Source organism: Macrobrachium rosenbergii, chromosome 48 (assembly GCF_040412425.1).
Source record: "Macrobrachium rosenbergii isolate ZJJX-2024 chromosome 48, ASM4041242v1, whole genome shotgun sequence".
NCBI classification, from domain to species: Eukaryota; Metazoa; Arthropoda; class Malacostraca; order Decapoda; family Palaemonidae; genus Macrobrachium; species Macrobrachium rosenbergii.
This window is the reverse complement of record NC_089788.1, coordinates 36,869,238-36,889,956: the sequence shown is the minus strand read 5'-3', so window position 1 is coordinate 36,889,956 and position 20,719 is coordinate 36,869,238. Positions and strand designations below refer to the sequence as shown.

At 39.8% G+C, this 20,719-nt stretch overlaps 1 protein-coding gene across 1 annotated transcript in view; it reads right to left on the bottom strand.

Moving 5' to 3' along the window:
• The window catches only part of LOC136831345 (kinesin-like protein KIF14), a 563,293-nt gene that overhangs the window by 503,674 nt on the left and 38,900 nt on the right, over positions 1–20,719 (bottom strand). Inside the window, 1 exon segment of the mRNA XM_067091651.1 lies at positions 19,423–19,531. Coding sequence (XP_066947752.1) covers positions 19,423–19,531 — 109 coding nt within the window.

The following is a 20,719-nucleotide window of genomic DNA, read 5'->3' as shown; positions in this document are numbered from 1 at the left end:
ATGAATTCATTACATGCTTGTGGACGTAAAAAAATGTTTTTTCCAAAAATTCACCATAAATCGAAATATTCTGCTAGAGACTTCCCATTTGTTAAAAAATGAAGCTAATTGATTGAATATTACTAGACTGTTTGTTGAAAAATGAAGCTAATTGATTGAATATTACTAGACTGTAAGTGTTTTAGCTTACAATTGCAGTTTTCGACCATTTCGGTCGAGTTAAAGTTGACCGAAAGTAGAATTTTTTCTATTTATCGTGATTTATATGGAAATATTTCAAAACTGATAAAAGCTACAACCATGAGTTATTTTTTGTTGTATTGTACATGAAATTGCACACATTTTCATATATAAAAGTTTATGTAACGACTAATTTAAAGCAGTGCAAATATTACGACAAACGAGAAAAAGAATTTCTGAGATGTTCGGCCGAAGTTACCAGCGCAAGAGCGTAAGGAAAATGTTTTTTAAAAAAATTCACCATAAATCGAAATATTGTGCTAGAGACTTCAATTTATTGCAAAATGAAGTTAAACGATTGAATATTACTAGAATGTAAGAGTTTTAGCTTACAATTGCGTTTTTACCATTTCGGTCGAGTTAAAGTTGACCAAGCTTGAAATTTTGGCAGTTATCGTGATTTATGTGAAAATATTTCAAAACTGATAAAAGCTACAACCATGAGCTATTTTCTGTTGTATTCTACATGAAATTGCACATTTTTCATATATAAAAGTTTATGTAACGACTAATGTAAAACAATGCAAACATTACGACAACATGATGAAAGAATTTCTGAGATGTTCAGCCGAGTTACAGCCACAGACGTAAGGAAAAAATTTTTTTTTCAGAAATTCACCATAAATCGAAATATTGTGCTAGAGACTTCCAGTTTGTTGCAAAATGAAGGTACATGATTGAATATTACTAGAATGTAAGAGTTTTAGCTTATAATTGCGTTTTTTTTACCATTTCGGTCGAGTTAAAGTTGACCAAGATTGAAATTTTGGCAGTTATCGTGATTTATATGAAAATATTTCAAAACTGATAAAAAGCTACAACCATGAGTTATTTTCTGTTGTATTTTACATGAAATTGCGCACATTTCCATATATAAAACTTTATGTAACGACTAATATAAAACAGTGCAAACATTACGACAACGTGATTTAAAGAATTTCTGGCGAGGACGTAAGGAAAAAGTTTTTTCAAAAATTCACCATAAATCGAAATATTGTGCTAGAGACTTCCAATTGGTTGCAAAATGAAGGTAAATGATTGAATATTACTAAATCGTAAGAGTTTTAGCTTAAAATTGCGTTTTTTTTACCATTTCGGTTGAGTCAAAGTTGACCGAAGGTTGAAAATTTGGCAGTTATCGTGGTTTATATGAAAATATTTCCAAACTGATAAAAGCTACAACCATGGGTTGTATTTTGCTGTATTGTACATGAAATTGCGCACATTTTCATATATAAAACTTTATGTAACGGCTAATATAGAACAGTGCAAAAATTACAACAAAATGACGAAAGAATTTATGAAATTTTCGGCTGAGTTACCGTCCGTGCGTAAGAAAAAAATTTTTTTTTTCAAAAATTCACCATAAATCGAAATATTGTGCTAGAGACTTCCAATTTGTTGCAAAATGAAGGTGCATGATTGAATATTACTAGAAGGTAAGAGTTTTAGCTTACAATTGCGTTTTTCTACCATTTCGGTTGAGTCAAAGTTGACCGAAGGTTGAAATTTTTTGTAGTCGACGTACGGTACGTCCACTCGGCACCCAACAGAAAATTTTAGTCGACGTATGATACGTCCAATAGGCGTTTAAGGGTTAATATCAGAAAATCAGTAAATATTTTTTATCATAAAAAATTTTAGTCATGAAAATAAAATAAAAATCAATAATTAGTGAATATTGCTCTACGAATGTAAATTTTATTTCTTCCGTCTGGATCAGTGTCGTTATAAATTGCGTCAAAAATCGTAAGAAAACCTTACTTTTAATCTTATGGGAATCTTGAAAACAATGTACCCTGCATTTTTATTGAGTTTTTCATACCATTTTTCTTCTGTTCGGATCGGCGTCGTCCGAAATATAGTTGGAAACTTAAGAAAATTTTACTTTTATTCCTTTGGGTGTCTTGAATATGACAAACTACATTTTCATTGAGTTTTTCATTAAAAACCTCCAAATTTTGACCATTCTGCCGCTTTGGATCCATATTTCTTCTGTTCGGATTGGCGTTGTCCGAAATAGAGTAGAAAATGTAAGAAAACCTTACTTTTCATCCTTTGGGTGTCTTGATAATGACATAACCTGCATTTTTATTGAGTTTTTCATTAAAAAATCTCCAAATTTTGACCATTCTGCCATTCTGGAGCCATATTTCTTCTGTTGGATCGGCGCCGTAAACCCAGAACATGGTTTGTAACCCGTGAACTAGTTTTTAATGAATACAGTATATATTTGATTTAGAGCGTTGTAAACTCTGAACGTCATAATCGGGGGACTGCCTGTATTTATATAGCGGCTTAAAAATAATTTTTCCAGCAACTTTTGAGAGCACAGGGCCTGTAGTTACTGCAGTCTGCAGATATGCCACTCTTTGGAACATGCACTGTATTACTACGCTCGCGCTCATTCGCAAAGATAATGCGTTGACATAAAAATCTATACAACCTATTAAGCTTGGGAGACAACACACTAGAAACTTTTTTTAAAAAACAAAGGGAAGAAGTGATCAGGGTCTTCTCAACCACAGCTATCAAGATTATCCAGAATTTTCTTAACATCCCTGGAGCAAAATGCAAATTTTGTAAGAGGAGGTTCAGGATGACAAGGTTCAGGATGACAAGTTTCAAGGGAGGGACATCCTCAGATGATTGCTTAACTTCAAAAGCTTGATGAAGCAGTTCAGCTTTTTCCCTACGGCCAGTAACTAATCTACCATCGGCTGTTAGTAGTGGTGGAATGAAAGACAATCATGACCCAAAGATAGGTGATGACAATTTGGTCCACCACAGATGAGGCTGAGTAATTCCTTCAAATTTCCTCCTCAAGGAATTATTGTAATTTCTCTTGACTGTATAGTAAGTTCTATTCACACCACGGCGAGACTCAACAAAAACTGTGTAATTTTCATTTGAACGATTTCGTCTCCTTGCGTTGAATTTGGTCTGTCTGTCATGGTAGGCTTGTCTACATTTATCATCAAAACACAGTTGGTCATTTGTCCTAAATTTGATTACCTTCCTAGGGATATACCTAATTAAAATAGCTATCCGCATTTCATTTAACTTCTTCTTGGGATTAGGATCTAATATGGCATGTGAAATATTAAGAGCCTGACAAACTTCAATAATTTTAAATTTTAAAACAAAGAACTTCCTGGCAACTATGCTCCAAATTTTTCCGATGATAAATAGGTTGTCCGGACTTACAGTATACAACCATACCTTGCACATGTGGGATGTTTTGATGATAAATAAAGTCAGAGGCATCAACTGGCTCTGGATTTCAGCCAGACCATTTTTCCAATAGTGGAATTAGAAATATAGATTGATATATATGTCCATCTCAATGGCACAATGATCAGAAGTGCCTATATATTCACAGATCTTGGACTTCACAACAGGTGGAACATCTGTGAAAACGAGGTCTAATCTATTACCAGAACGGTGCATGGTTTCCTCCATTAGCTGGACAAAATTGGAGGATACACAGAACTCAAGAGCAGACTGGCCATGTTGATCTGTGGAATTTGAATTTAGCCACTCACTGTGCTTTGCATTACAGTCTCTACAAATAATGAATGAAGCTTTTGAATCCTGTGACTGAGCCATAATAATCCTCTCCAAAAGACAGTCATATATAGAATCGTCGATATCTGGATTACAGTAAACAGCAAATACATAACCAGTGTACAACTTAAAGAAAGAAAATTTTAAAACAAAGAACTTCATGGCAACTATGCTCCAAATTTTTCTGATGATAAATAGGTTGTCCGGACTTACAGTATACAGCCATACCTTGCACATGTGGGATGTTTTGATGATAAATAAAGTCAGAGGCATCAAACGGCATGATTAAAACTCGACCTTTGACTTGTTAATACTTGCAACAGTCTCAGATAAAAACAACAAATTGTAGTTATGTGCACAATTCTGGAGATCAAAAATATTTGAGTAAAGTACTTTGCAATGTCTCCCTAAAGAAGAATTAAAATTAACAACATAAAATCAGAATAAAAACTAATAAACTCATAACAACGGTAACTGTAAAAATCAACAGAACAATAAATACCATCAACAACAACAGTATTTACATTACATTTACAAAAATTCTGTTGAGAGTATAAATAAACGTCACCATACGTCACTGAAAAAAGTGCCGGAAGCAACTGGTCAACAAGGTGGAGCCGGTACACCTTGTACGGGAAAAGAAATCCACCAGGTTTGCTATAACTAGGGGAGGACAGTCAGGATGGATTTAGAAATAAAATGCTCAGAAGGAAAACATTAGGTAAAGATGAAGGCACTTTCCTGATAATCCACCAAGAATCTTTTAGTTGGAGAAGGCAAAGGTTGGCGGCCCCTATGAGGGCCTGTCGTGCTTTAAGGTCTTTTAGGCGAAGTGTATGTAGCCTGAGGTCTGGGCTTAGCTATGTTAGCACAAGAAGGACCAGATGATTTAGAGACGGCTTGGTGCACAAGATGGTCACTGTTGTCTGCCACGCCAACCTGGTCCTTAGGAAAGAGAGATGAGGAGCCTAGAATATCTCCATTTCTCAATGCCAAGACAGAATCCGTGCCAACCAATCAAGAGACCATAGAGAGGGCAGAATCCCTCCTCTTCAGTAACCAACTGGCCTAAATATTTACTGTTAAGCAAACCACATATGAAATAGTCTTGCCCCCAGACTGCAACATTCTAAGGAAGGTGGCACTCTCCTCACTGTCACTAACCATGGAGGCAGAAGAGATCTTGCCCACTGTTGCTGACCATAGATCAAGCCATGAAACGGCTAAAATGATGCAGAAGCTGTTACCTCCATTGTAGCCGAATCTTGGTGTATGAAGGCGCCCTCTGCCTTAAATTGGATGATAGGCCTGGGCCTAATCAAATCAGGTCCGGATCCACTTGTCTTGCTCGTAACGCAGCCTTGGGGTAAGTAGAAACGTCTATGCCATGGAAGTGGTGGAGGGAGCAACCTGAAGACCTACTAGATCGAAGTGAATTGTCCTATCCAGAGACAAGAGAATTCACCTGGTTGAGAATGTAGGCAGCACTAGAGCATGGCAACCCCAAAGATGTCTTTGTTTCTTTCTTGGGCCCAACCAGGGCTTCTAGATCGAAAGAAAAATCTGTAGTAGTTACACCCATGAATAAGTTCAACAACTTCTGTGTAGGTTGTCACGAGTTCTTGATTGTTTGCATCTAGGGGGAGAAGACCTTCCACTCGTTTCTTGAGCAGGATGAGTAGAGGAGGATGAGATAACTAAGACTTCTTGCACAGATGTCCAGTAAGCAGATCTGTGGTTCTTGGAGGAGACTCCTTCAACGTGTGCTGTCGCAGGGGAGTCAGTAACTGGGTGATGCTCGTTGGCTAAAGCAGAAGACATACGGTTGTGTGATTTGATAGGCACACGGCTGTGCAAAGCAAGTAAGTTCAGGGCAGCTCTAGATGAAGCAGGAACAGGTTCAACACGGTCGTGTCCAGACGAACAATGATCAGCTGCAGAAGCTGAGCATGAATCCAGAGAGGGCCTGCGAGTCTTCTTGCATGGAGGCGCTATGAAGTCTTTCTTCTCCCAATGTTTGATAGAGGTGGAATGAACAGATGATGAGGAAGAGGAAGACGAAGAAGATGAGGGAGATCTATTATGTCTCTCCTTTGATTTCATCACCTCGGTATTTCAGAAGAGCACCTTCTACTCTATCCAACAGTGTTTGAACAAAAGTCGGAAACAGCAGACATAGAAGGCCCAGGAATGAAAGCTGATGGAAGTGACACGGCCAATGATGGGATGGTGTACAACGTGGGAAGAGCAACTGTGGAAATGCTGGAAGAAGTCACAGAGAATGTATCTATGGAAACTGTCATGGTGGTAGACACTGGGGTGCGGTAAGACATGAAGTGAAACAGTATGCCCCCAAAGGAGGGTATCCCTGATAGGCCTAATGATGCCCAACACTCTGAAAGCTTCTGCGCATCCAAGCCTGAAAGGACAGTACTAGGGATACTGCCTTCACCCTCATGGGGGTGGGGAAGGCCCCTCCAAAGAACAGGGAAGCTACATCAATCAAAGATCTCCCAAACTCCTAGTATTTAAATATAATATTTTGAGAAATAAACTAATTAAAAATAGCCCGCCCAATTCAAACAATATTGTATACAGTATTCCTTGCAAAGAATGTAATAAGATTTATATTGGTCAAACATCAAAAGAACTAAAAGTAAGAAGCTCCCAACACAAATATACCATTTCAAGAGGCTTATCAAATAATGGCATTGTGGATCATTGGCTTAAGACAGGCCATGTGATGAACTGGGATAAGTCAACGATAATCTACAAGGTCAATGACCATCGGAAAAGGAATCTACTAGAAACTTTTTATTGATGCTATGTCCACCAGGAATGTTAATCTCCACCCTAGATTATCCCTTGATCCTTTGTCCCCTTCTTCTTTGTTTGAAGAACATGCTGCCCAGATTAACATTCTGTAACCCTGCCCCCCTTCTGTTTGTGTATATATGGCTCTCTCAACTTCTTTTGTATTCAGTGCGAGCTTGAAAATGTAAAATAAACTAAGAAAGTACTTGTTCCAAGTCCCGGTTTTCACTCATCTTCTGACGTGGATTTTATAATACTGTTTACAGTAATACCTCGAACTTGCACGATTCGAGTTGCACGAATTCACAGGCACACAAAATTTTCATTGGAACCTAACTAATGGTCATACACGAGTTTTTCACAGACACGTGAACATTTGCGAACACTGAGAAACCCAGCAAAAGTGTTTGTTTAATTTTTTTATGTAATTTATATGTTTTCAAGCTTTTATAAATATTATTAAAAGTAATAATTTCTCTCTCTCTCTCTTCTAGTGAGATGAATTTTTATGGTACATGTATACAGGTATGTTTATTTGTATAAATAAACTTTTTACCTAATAATAAGTACTAATTTTCAAGTAATAATAATAATAATAAAACTGTAATTACAAAATTCGTATTATTTTGAACAAACAAATTCTTCCCTCCTCTTTTGTAAGGAGGTGAAGGCAAAAGCTGTCAGACATGTCATTTAACATGACAAGAAGGGGAGTGTTGATAATCGGTGGTAAAATTTTTCTTGTAATTCTCTCTCTCTCTCTCTCTCTCTCGCTCCATGTGTCCGTAATAATTCATAAAAAATTTCACTCTCTTAAGTAAGGACAACTGTTCTCTCTCTCTCGTTTGAAGTCAGCCAACCTACGTATTACAGCACTGTTTCTCTATATGTCTTTAACTGTACAGTAGATAATTTTGAATTGATCTAATTTTACCTGTACCATTTACAAACTGCAAATGTGCCATTCTAAAACACAGAGACATAGAGCATTTCAGAACAAAGAGAAAGTGACAGAATAAAGGAGTTTTTTAAAACGAGGTTGAGTAGACTTCTAAAAATAGATCGACGGAATGGGGGGAGGGAGTCACACCATTTATTTCTTTTTTTAAGGGTAATGCATTAAGCTAACTTTTAAATGAAAATACAGTAACTTTAATTTCATTTCATAGTTAGTTTAATACTGAATTTCCATCTTTTGATATCTAACATAAGAATAACTCTCTCTCCCCGTAATAATTAATAAATAATATAACTTGATATTTCAATTAAGGACAATATCTCTCTCTCTCTCTCTCTCGTGTGTTATTCTCTCAGTCTCCGTAATAATTGATAAATAATTTCATTCTCTTTAGCAAGGACAACCCTCTCTCTCTCTCTCGTTCATAGTTAGCGCTCACACATTTTTACAACTTATTTATTCTCTGTACAGTAGATAGTTTAAATTGATCTAATTTGACCTGTATCGTCTACGAAGTGTAAATACGCTAGTGTCGCAAATACGCTCTAAAACATAGAGACATAATAACTAAGAGTTGTATTAGTCAAAATATAAAACACTGTTTGTTCATGAAAAAGCATTTGAGAGACGCAGAATAAAGTTGTTAAAAAGAGGTTCAGATGATTCTAAAAATAGATCGGTTGGAAGCGGGGGGGAGAGAGAGAGAGAGAGAGAGAGAGAGAGAGAGAGAGAGAGAGAGAGAGAGAGAGAGAGAGAGAAATTCTCTTCCAAATCTCAGTTTTTATGTCAACCATTTATTTCTCTTTTTTAAGGGTAATGTATTAAGCAAACTTTTAAATTAAATTACATAACAGTAATTTTAATTTAATTTCAAAGTTAACTTAATAATTTGGGAACATGATTAGGGTCATATTTAGTGTTTATACTTGAGAAATAAGCATTTATTAGCATTTTTAGAGATCATGCCAAACTTACACGAAAATTCACCCTGCGCGAGGGGTTCTGGAACCTAACCTCGCGTAAGTTCGAAGTATGACTGTGCAGGCAGTCCCTGGTTATCAGCGGGGTTCCATTCTGAGGGTGTGATGATAACCGAAAATCTGCATTTTTCGGGGCTTACCAGTGCCTAAAAGCGCCGATTTTCGGTTATTGGCGCCTCTGTTAGGTATGTATCGGTGCCAATACCCAATTATCGCCGGCGATAAGCAGAAATCAGTGATTTTTGGTGCCAAAAATTGCCGATTTTCGTCGCTAGACAAACGTCATAAAACCGGATCGCCTTTAACCGGGGACTGCCTGTGTGTGTGTGTATGTGTGTTATATATATATATATACATACACAGTGAACCCCCCGTATTCGCGGGGGATGTGTCCCACACCCCCCCACGAATAGGTCAAATCCGTGAATGCTTACAAGGCCCCTCTAAAAACGCTTATACATGTCTACCATGAAGGGTCAAACACCAACGTATGCCTAAAAATACCAGCCTGCATCAAATATACATTAAACTATTACCTTATTACTGTATTAATCTTTGAAATACTATTAATATAATTTCCAAGCCTATTAATCTTTGAAATGATACTATTAATATAATTTCCAAGCCATCTTAAACATTTTATCATTACATTTATAAGTATGTACTGTATGGCTTGCAGCTGTAGGTGAAATAATCCAGTTGCCCCTACGTATTCAGCCACACACATTTTCTTTCATACAGTTATAAGCCCTCCCGTTTTCTTTTCGGGGAGAACCATTGGTATTTACGTATACAGTATGTAATTCACAAAAAAGACAAAAATAAAAAAACATATGCACATTTCAAAAAATTTAATACTACGTATATTTGTACCTGTCTACCATGAAAGGTCAAACACCAAAGTACTGTATGCCTAAAAATACCAGCCTACATCAAATATACATTAAACTATTACCTTATTACTGTATTAATCTTTGAAATGATACTATTAATATAATTTCCAAGTCATCTTAAACATTTTATAGTTACATTTATACGTACGTACTGTATGGCTTACAGCTGTAGATGAAAATAATCCAGTCCCCCCTACGTATTTAGCCACACACATTTTCTTTCATACAGTTACAAGCCGTCCCGTTTTCTTTTTGGGGGGAACATTGGTATTTACGTATACGTAATTCACAAAAAGACAAAAAAATTTTTTTTTTTAATTTATGCACATTTTAAAAAATTTAATACTACTTATATATTAAGATTACTACATACGTAAATCATACGGGTACTCACCAGCGATGAATGTTGATTAAAGATGATGATGATGAATTAGCTGTGCAGTGCGATGAATGACGATGAAGATATGACTGCACAGCAAAGCAGAGGAGTTACAACTCATCTGAGGGTGCCTCTTCACCTTCAGGAGGCGCTTCTTCAGTTGATTTGGGAGGCACGACTTCAGACGGTTGGGGAGGCACTTCTTCAGGCGATTTGAGAGGCACTACTTCAGGCGACTGGGGAGGCACTTCTTCAGGCGTCCTCGACGTCGGGGAGTCTTTGGGTCGTAGGTGGGTGCGAGGGGCGATCTTGCAGGTCATCCTCGGGGTGAGATCTCACTAGGCAATCATCCTCGGTGCTCTGGAGGTCGTCTCGAGGGGCGTAGGTTGGGATGCGGGTCTTGCCTGGGTGTCCTCGGCTTTCCTGACGGCTGTAGGGAGAAGGAAGGTCTCCTGAGTTACATTAAGGCTCGGTTTTTCCTTCCCCATGTAGAGCGTTTCTACGATGCGAAGACGATGAAGGTCGATGGCGTTGTCAATAATCTCGAAATCGACAATGTCGCTGCGGCAGATCCTTTGGTTGTGGGCAGTCTTAATGTAATTCAGGAGACCTTCCTTCTCCCTACAGCCGTCAGGAAAGCCGAGGACACCCAGGCAAGACCCGCATCCCAACCTACGCCCCTCGAGGACGACCTCCAGAGCACCGAGGGTGATCGCCTAGTGAGATCTCACCCCGAGGATGACCTGCAAGATTGCCCCTCACACCCACCTACGACCCAAAGACTCCCCGACGTCGAGGACGACTTTAAACCTCGCCCTGAGGACGCCCTTCCAACACCTGAGGGAGGCAGAGGCACCGCCCTTCACCTTGCGAACAGTCGGTTAACCCGCCTTCCTCGAGAAATCACACCATCGCCAATCACCAGTAGGCTTAGATCGAGGAGAAGACAGCCAATCAGGAGCCACCCTTCCAATGACGTCATGGCCGGATAGCCAATGAAAAATGAAGCGACCAAGTCCACAATCCAACAAACACAGATAAAAGACGAAAAATCCACGCAGCATTACAGCCATTGCATCCTGCGATCCTGTCCTGAATGATGCCCTAATGAGGAGGGTGAAACTAGTCGACATTCAACGAGAACTACCTCATACACATCACTAAACCACCGGATATGAATATTGGTGAATTGCTTGCAACCATTCCAGCGCAAGAAAAACAATTAATAAGACGAATTGAGCGTTTACTATATAAAATAAATGCTGTTGAAACTGCCATTTTGTTTAACAAAACCTGTATTAAAGAAGGTCTTTTTCCTAATTTTAATAATAATAATAATAATAATATTAATATCCTTTATTTCAGCTCAGGGCCATATACATGGAATATAGTGACAAAGTAGAGACAGTACAATACACACAATCTAGATACATGAGATAACCTGATAAAAATGATAATCAGCAATATCCACACAGTTGCTGAAGTAAAGGAAATAGTATTCACAATAATGGTAATGGCAGTAACACTATTGAGAATAGTAAAATATACTGAAAATTATATATATATAAAAAACAGATTGCATACAATCAATTTCCTGCTAGGGACCTTAGGTGATTACAGAAGTCAGGTCCAGAAGGCTAAATACAGAAAGTGAAAAAAGCAAATTCAATAATAATAATAATAATAATAATAATAATAATCAGTGATGATAAAAATAACAACAATAATAAAAGAGAAATACTATAAAAATAACAATAGTAATATATAAATTTTCATGATAAAATATTATTTTCATGATAAAATTAACTTTCATATATACTTACCAAGTAATTACATAACTATAGCTGTAACTCGCGCGGCAGCTTTTATTTAAAAAATTGCAGTAGCCTTTCGATAGTTTAGTGTAGGTGACAAGCCCTACCCACCAACGGGAGTACAGTCACACTCCGAACTTACGTGAGGTTAGGTTCCAGAACCCCTCGTGCAGGGTGAATTTTTGCGTAAGTTTGGCATGGTCTCTAAAAATGCTAATAAATGCTTATTTCTAAAGTTTAAACACTAAATATGACCCTAATCATGCTCCCAAATTATTAAGTTAACTTTGAAATGAAATTAAAGTTACTGTAATTTCATTTAAAAGTTAGCTTAATACATTATCCTTAAAAAGAGAAATGAATGGTTGACATAAAAACAAATTTGGAAGAGAATTTCTCTCTCTCTCTCCCCTTCCAACCGATCTATTTTTAAATCGTCTCAACCTCTTTTTAACAACTTTATTCTGCGTCTCTTTCTCCTTGTTCTGAAATGCTTTTTCATGAACAAACAGTGTTTTATATTTTGACTAATACAGCTCTTAGTTATTATGTCTCTGTGTTTTAAAACGTATTTGCAGTACTGGCGTATTTACACTTCGTAGACGATAAAGATCAAATTAGATCAATTTAAACCATCTACTGTACAGGTAAAGACGTACAGAGAATTAATAAGTTGTAAAAATGTGTGAGCGCTAACTATGAATGAGAGAGAGAGAGAGAGAGAGAGAGAGAGAGAGAGAGAGAGAGAGAGAGAGAGAGAGAGAGATAAGGGTTGTACTTACTTAAGAGAGTGAAATTATTTATCAATTACTGCAGAGACTGAGAGAATAACACACAAGAGAGAGAGAGAGAGAGAGAGAGAGAGAGAGAGAGAGAGAGAGAGAGAGAGAGAGAGAGAGAGAGAGAGAGAGAGAGTTATTATTACGTTAGATATCAAAAGATGGAAATTCAGTATTAAACTGTTAAATGAAATTAAAGTTACTGTAATTTCATTTAAAAGTTAGCTTAATACATTACCCTTAAAAAAAGAAATAAATGGCGTGACTCTCTCCCCCCTTACATCGATCTATTTTTAGAAGTCTCCTCAACCTCGTTTTAAAAAACTTCTTTATTCTGTCACTTTCTCTTTGTTCTGAAATGCTCTATGTCTCTGTGTTTTAGAATGGCACATTTGCAGTTTATAAACGGTACAGGTAAAATTAGATCAATTCAAAATTATCTACTGTACAGTTAAAGACATATAGAGAAACAGTGCTGTAATAATGAGGTTGGCTGACTTGAATGAGAGAGAGAGAGAGAGAGAGAGAGAGAGAGAGAGAGAGAGAGAGAGAGAGAGAGAGAGAGAGAGAGAGAGATAACAGTTGTCCTTACTTAAGAGTGAAATTTTTTATGAATTACAGACACACACACACACACACAGAGAGAGAGAGAGAGAGAGAGAGAGAGAGAGAGAGAGAGAGAGAGAGAGAGAGAGAGAGAATTACAAGAAAAATTTGACTACCGATTAGCAACACTCCCCTCCTTGTCATGTTAAATGACATGTCTGACAGCTTTTGCCTTCACCTCCTTCTTACAAAAGATGAGGGAAGAATTTGTTTGTTCAAGATAATACGAATTTTGTAATTACAGTTTTATTATTATTATATTATTAATGTTACTATTTGAAAATTAGTACTTATTATTAGCTAAAAAGTTTATTTATCATACAAATAAACATACCTGTATACATGCACCATAAAAATTCTTCCCACTAAATGCGAGAGAGAGAGAGAGAGAGAGAGAGAGAGAGAGAGAGAGAGAGAGAGAGAGAGAGAGAGAGAGAGAGAGAGAGAGAGAAATTATTACTTTTAATAATATTTAATGTTATTTAATTTACACATAAAAGCTTGAAAACATATAAATTACATAAAAAAATTAAACAAACACTTTTGCTGGGTTTCTCAGTGTTTGCAAATGTTCGCGTGTCTGTGAAAAACTCGTGTATGACCATTAGTTAGGTTCCAATGAAAAATTTGTCTGTCTGTGAATTCGTGCAAGTTCGAGGTATTACTGTACTGGAAACAACTTAGCAGAAAGCCTCATTCTGTTTGTGCCCTCATGTCCATCAGAGGGGAGGAGGGAGGGCTCCAATCTGTAATTACTTGGTAAGTATAAAGGAAACTTAATTTTATCATGAAAACATTTTCATATAAGTAACTTAACAAGTAATTACAGAGCTGAATCCAACATTGGCAGGAGGTGGGATGCCTAGACATACTTTATTCTACTCCAAAACATTGAATTATGGTAATGACTTTGAAGTAGAAAGTTGCTCGCACTGAAGACAATGCTTGTCATTTCCTTATTTGGTAAGAAAGCTACTGCAGGTAATTACTGCCTCTGGTTGGTGCTCATCTTAACCTGCAATGGCGTGGCGGTATCGCCGCTGTGGAGCGCCTCTACTAAGGCGGGAGCTTTGCAGTGAAGGATATGTCTGATGGCTTGCAAAGCATCAATAGGTGCCCTTGCTCTGGGAGCAGTACCACAATAAAAACAACCAGCTAACACTTTCACCTACACTGAAAACACCACAACCCATCCACTGAGACTGGTGGGTACTCCAGGTACACTGTACCCCCTGGCTCCTGAAAATTCGATGCCCTACTTTAAGGTGAAGAGATAGTAGGATAAAAGAGAGTTTTTCCGACACGATATACAAACCGTTGGTCCTTTACATTAGGAATTACTTTCAGTGTAGGCTGGAAACGGCCGTTAAACTCTTGAGCAAGGTGGTTAGGCAGTAACTACAGCCAGGTAGGTGGGAATACCTGCCTGCCCTGACATAAACAATCCAGTTTGCTTTTGGCCATCATGCGTTACAGATGTGGTTTCAGATCTCTCTGCCTGACTGTCGTTAAGCTCTTATTATCCCAGTGGGATCTTAATGTATTTTTCTATACGTATTACGTGTGTTTGATATTTATTAATACAAACCCATGATTTGTGGATTTGTGATAACCTTGCATAGTTGTCGTTCCCCTGCGCTGTCTTGGGTTTGAGAGCCATGGACGTATTTAAAGGAGCGTAACTGAGTGGTAATGCTTCTCTTTCAGTAGCCCTTTATTAAGATACTGAAGGCATTCCCCTGTACGTTCGGAGATATTAGATTGGGACGTAATATCTTTGCTCCCCTACACTGATTGGGACATAAGAGTTCGCTTCCCTTCTTGGGCTCCTACCCCCCATGTACAAGGGCACGACTACTTCCTTCCTACTTGTGCCGAGTGTTGTTTTCGCCACGTGCTTAGAGAGTTGCGGGGCAGGTGGGAGGTTGTGGGCATCGTCTGAAAGTTACACTTCCACGGCACCCTTGGTGGCCTCCCCTCCATCCTTTTCTCTCCCCATAGGTTTTTCCTTATCTCTCCTTCGGTAGAGATCTCTCTCCTTCGCCCTCTTGTCGGGCGAAGACCGTGAGGGGGGGGGGTGCGGCGGGCGACCTCTTCCTGGGTACCTCCTCTCGCTGTGTAGGGCAGTTCCCCTCGTAGCGAGAGGAATTTCCCTCTCTAATCATCTTTGCTTTTTCTTTCAGGTTGACATTGAGCATTGCAGACACAGCAGTAGTTGGCTGGATATCTCAGGGGATATCTCGCATGAAGGAGTCCCGACGTTCATTTAGTGTTGCTTCGGGATCGACCACAATACCTGGCTGGATGACATAGTTCCACGTCGGGATCATTCCGACTGTCCCCGCCAATGTGGAACGATCGCTGTCATTGCTGGCCTTCAGGTATGCTGTGGCAACGCCTCTGGCATATCTGTGGTCCATCTACTCCTGATGTTCCCTGTGTTACGCTCCTGTTAACTCAACGACAGTCTCTGGGTGGCTCTTCCTGGTCTCCTGCCACAGCCATCATGATCGTTTCTGTCACTGCCTTCCGAACCGCTCCTGTAGCGCCAGCATCGGCTGCCCTGATCGTGCCTGCTGCTTCTCCTGGTGGTCATGCCCAGGGCAGCTTCCGTTGTGTTCCTGCCAGCTACCCTGGAAGTTACGATGTCCGCCATCCTGTAGAAAAAGTCGGCGTGAAGGAAGTCGCCTTGTGGAAGTGACATTCCTGGCCACTGCAGTAGCTCCTGCCTTCCGAACCGCTGCCGTAGCTCCTGCACCAGCTGTCCTGATCATGACTGCCTCTTCTCCTGGCAGTCGTGCCCGGGGCCACTTCCGTTGTGTTCCTGCCAGCTACCCTGGAGGTTACGATGCCCGCCATCCTGTAGATGTCGGTGTGAAGATGAAGGAAGTCGCCTTGTGGAAAGTGATGTTCCTGGCTGTTGCAGTAGCTCCTGCCTTCCGAACCGCTTCCGTAGCTCCTGCATCAGGTGCCCTGATCATGCCTGCTGCTTCTCCTGGTGGTCGTGTCCTGGGCTGCTTCCGTTGTGTTCCTGCCTGACTGCCCTGGAGGTTACCATGTTTCGTGTCCAGCATCCTGTAGATGTTGGAGTGGAGGTGAAGGAAGTCCCCCTGTGGAAGTAACTGCCGTTGTCTTCATCTTATCTTCGATTTCGTCTTCTGCTGCCTCTTCCCTTCCTCTCCCTAGGTCTAAGGGCCCGGGAACCAGACAGACCTCTGTCGGCCGAAGGAGAGGAAGACTGCTTCTTCCCCTTGATACTCTTGGACGCCTAGGGACTGCCTCCTTCCAAAGAGGCAATGGGTCTCTCGTTGGCTCTTCCTGACCTTCGGGTTAGGAAACCGATTCGCATACCCCAGGGTTTTGTGTTTCGGGAACTGTGGGTGCGCAGACCTCAGTTTGCGATTCTGTTCCCAGTCCTTGAGGTTCCGCCTCTAAGACAGGGGCTGCTTCAGGCGCTCGTTTGTGAGCCGCTCTGAGTGCTCGAGGTTCTATGGAATATCGAGTATCCCGATGTGGTTTGGAGAGTATTTCCTTGGCCCAGTTCGGGAGCAGTGCAAGAGAAAGGGCCGAGGCACTCAGGTGTCTCAGCTCTTCCTACCAGCACCACAAGCGCTCCCCGAGTGCTTACCAGTGCTTGGTCGGGTTCCCAGCCTGGCGGCGTCTCAATCCTGTCGGTTCGAACACCAGAAGAAGCAGGGAAGAGATTCCCTTCGGAAGTCCTGTGGGACTTCTAAGAGACTGACTTTCTTCCGGGAGATAAGTTTCTCTCAATGGCTTTTTCCGCCCTCGGGCGGGAACCGATTCACATTCTCCCGTGGGGTCTGGCGTTTTGGCGGCCTCAAGAGGCTGCGCCCTCATTACCAGTCTTGGAAGTCTGCGTCTAAGACTGGTTCTGTGCCTGGCTCTTTCGATCTCTTAGGAAACTGAAAGCAGCCGCTCTCGATTTTTGGGAGTCTCGTGGGTAGCTCGAATTCTATGAATCACGAGCACTCTCCTGACTAGAGGCACAGGACGAGAAAAAGTGCCAAGACACCCAGGTGTCTGGGAGCCAAGATGCCAGGTGTCTCGATACTGCTCGCCAGTTGCTTCGGTTGCTCATCCGGGTTTCATACTGTACTTGTGTCTTGAACCTTAGGGTTCAGGCATGCAGAATAGCAGACACAGAATTCTGCAAAAACAGAAAACAAGCACAATACCATGCACAAGAAAATCAGCAGGAAACTGCAAACATTATTACTAACACCAAATCACACCATTTGCACAAGGACACAGCATGAAGAATTCTGACGAGAATGTAAACATTCCAACATCACCTGGTGGGAAACAGGTGATTACAGAGACAGTCCTAGTGGGTTAGCCAAGTGTTTTTTTGTTTTATTTTGAATGCCAGTCACACATAATGGCACAAATATATAAGCTAACTTTAGCAGTAGGTAAAATCCATTCCAAATATATATCTACAGGCAGTCCCTGCTTACCAGCGGCATCAGTTAACAGCGTTCAAGTGTTAGGGTGCTTGGCTAGTGACCTCATTAACCAAATTTCCAGTGGCAATCTCTCATTAACAGCACCATTAAGTGGGGATTTCAGCGCTGATCTACAGTTAACAGCGCTGTTAAAAAATTCCAAAAATTTTTGTGGGGACTTCGATTTGTTTTCCAGCTAACGGCACTTGGCCAGGAATGGACCCCTGCCGTTAAAAAGGAATGCCTATGTGTGTGTATGTATGTGTATATATATATATAATATATATATATATATATATATATATATAAATATATGTATATATATATATATATATATATATATATATATATATATATGAATATATATATATATAATATATATATTATATATATATATATATATATATATATATATATATATATATATATATATATATATATATATATATATATATTAGTCTCAGTTGATAAGGCAACTAACAAAAAGTATGTTACACCACTGTGTTATTTGTAGGAGAATGCAAGGGAGGCCGTAAAGGCCCAATATAGATCATCCATTACCTGAGTTCAGGGTGTAATGTAAGCAACCTTTTAATACCACAGGCATGGACTACACCGGCACATTATGGGTTAAGGGAAAAGGACAGAGCCCTGAGGCGGCTTATATCAGGGGTGTCAAACTCAAGGCTTTAATGATGGAAGTCAGTGAAGATTAGGCAAGATGTCTACACAGCACAGCAACAAGAAAAAGAAGTGCTGAGTTACTGACAGGTGAGTGGCTGATACCCCAAAACTCGCTCACTCACCACCACTTTACCACAGCCGATGAACATTCCAGCACATGTCAAGAACACTCACACATAGTACTGTATTCTGTTTTAAATATTTCAGGTTTCCGACCCCAAATTGGCCCTTATCTTTCTACATTTACTGTGGAGGTTGAATTCTTTCAGATAAACTCTAGCTGGCAACTACTGCCCACCCAGGTGAGGGTGGGGGCATCTAAGGTGATGCCTGGTCTTAGCGCGTCGACCTTCAAGAAGAAAAGACATCCTGTCCCTCTCTCTGACTTTCTCCTCACCTCTGGAGACAAGCCAGGCTGTGAGCCCCACACTTTACAAAAGGAGCACTTTTGGAACCGCTGGAGTATAATAACCTCACCATACCACATCCTCGAAGTCTGCAGCTTTGCTTCTAGTTTGGTCCTAGAATTGATTAAATGCAGGAGTTGTCTAAACCAAATTTGGCCTCCATGCTTCTAGACCCTTACTCCACCTTATTTGCCCCTTACTAAGTTTTCTCCCTCCAAGCTCCCTTGCTCTTGAATCTCTATTCAGTCCCCTTGAACAAGTGATCTCTTCCATCATCCCTTCTCGTCATTGGTTAACTCTTGAATAACATAAAATAACTTCCTTGAAGTGAGATTTGTGATTGATTTGGATACATGTCACAGCTGCCATTTTGAAGGCACTGAAGATGGCCTTATTTTTATCTCTAAATATCAAGTCCATCCTTTATCTTTCAGCTAACATAGGCCACTTAAAGCATTTCAACTTTTGTGCATGTCCATTAGCATTAATCTTGGCAATCTCTCCACATTGCAAAGAGGTGTTTGTGATGTTTAATTGATGCTACTCTGTTCCATCGCACGAGTCCTGCATTCTCGCCCTCCAGGAAGGGCCTACTGAAGTACACTGCAACTAAGTCCATACAATACCACTGTAAATTCTTAATTTGCAATTACATGTATTTTTGCATATAAAGTAGTTAATTTGTTCCCTTAGTCTGTTTTATACTTCCAAACAATAGTTATTTTCACTTTTCCTCTTGAGTTTACAAAGTAACAGATGCCCTCTGCACAAGGCCAATAAGAAACATTTTTCATACGAAAAAACATATTAACAGATACTATACTAGTACACTTACCCCGTCATATTTACAGGTTTTCCTCTTCCATCCTTAACTTCTGATGAAGTAACCACTATCTTTACCTCTGTCTTATGATTGTTCATTATTCTGCAATAAGGAGGTATGCCTGGTGAAAGGACAAATTAAATTACAGTAGATTAGAATATGTACAGTACTACAGTACAAAACTTTACACAAGAAATAAAATTCTTCTCTATCTTAAAACTGTGAAAATGAATACAACTGACTACAGAGTCATTTTCCCTATGGAAGATAATAGTTTCTAAATAAGGTAAATTTTAGAGGTAATTTGTATTTTTCCTCACATACAAACCTGAAGTTCTTTACATAGGATTTAGCTTGTGAATCTGAGCTGGAAAGGCTGTTTAAACTTACTGACAAGATAGTAAACTATCAACATGTGGGGAAGAGCCATCCTCATCAGTGTGCACTCTACTTTGTATTTCGGTCCAGGTGCCAGATGAGAGGAGTGGCTGAAGTGGGCCATTCATGTAAAGAACTCCAAGTTTGTATGTTAGGAAAAATATTTTTATGATAAAATAAGGTTTTATTCATACTTACCCAGTAATTACTTAGCTAAGAGTTTCTACTCGAACGGCAGCTTAAATTTTGAAATTCGCGGTAGCGATACTTTTGTTTTTGTGTAGGTGACAAGACCCGCTGACTTTCCGGGTAAGAGAGAGGAACAACTAAGTCAATAGACCAATTTGTTTATGCAAAAAAAGTCCATGTGAGGGGACGAGGGTGGGCTCCATTCGTAATTACTGGGCAAGTATGTATAAAAATCACAATTTTTAAAAGTAAATTGTATTTTTCCTAACTATACAAACCTGAGGTCCTTTACATTAGGAATTACTTTCAGCGTAGGCTGGAAATGGCCATTAAACTCTTGAGCAAGGTGGTTAGGCAGTAACTGCCGCCAGGTAGACAGGAATACCCACCTGCCTGGATGTGAACATTCCAGTTTGCCTTTCGGTCCAAGTTCAGATTGAGGGGTGGCATGAGGTGGGCATATGTAATGTAGAGGACCACAGGCTTGTATAGTTAGGAAAAATACAATTTACTTTCAAAAACTGTGATTTGTTCCGACACAATATACAAGCCGTCGGTCCTTTACATTAGGAAGACTCACTGGTTGGAGGGAGGAATCTGAATGAGTCTCTTGAACTGACTGCAGTTCTGCACACCTGGGCTACTCCTCCTGGTCGAAAGAGCGAGGAGGAGTACCGTGCCTCTGACATATTGATCGGAGTGTAGGAACTGCAAGATCAAATGTCAGATACTGGACCTTTTC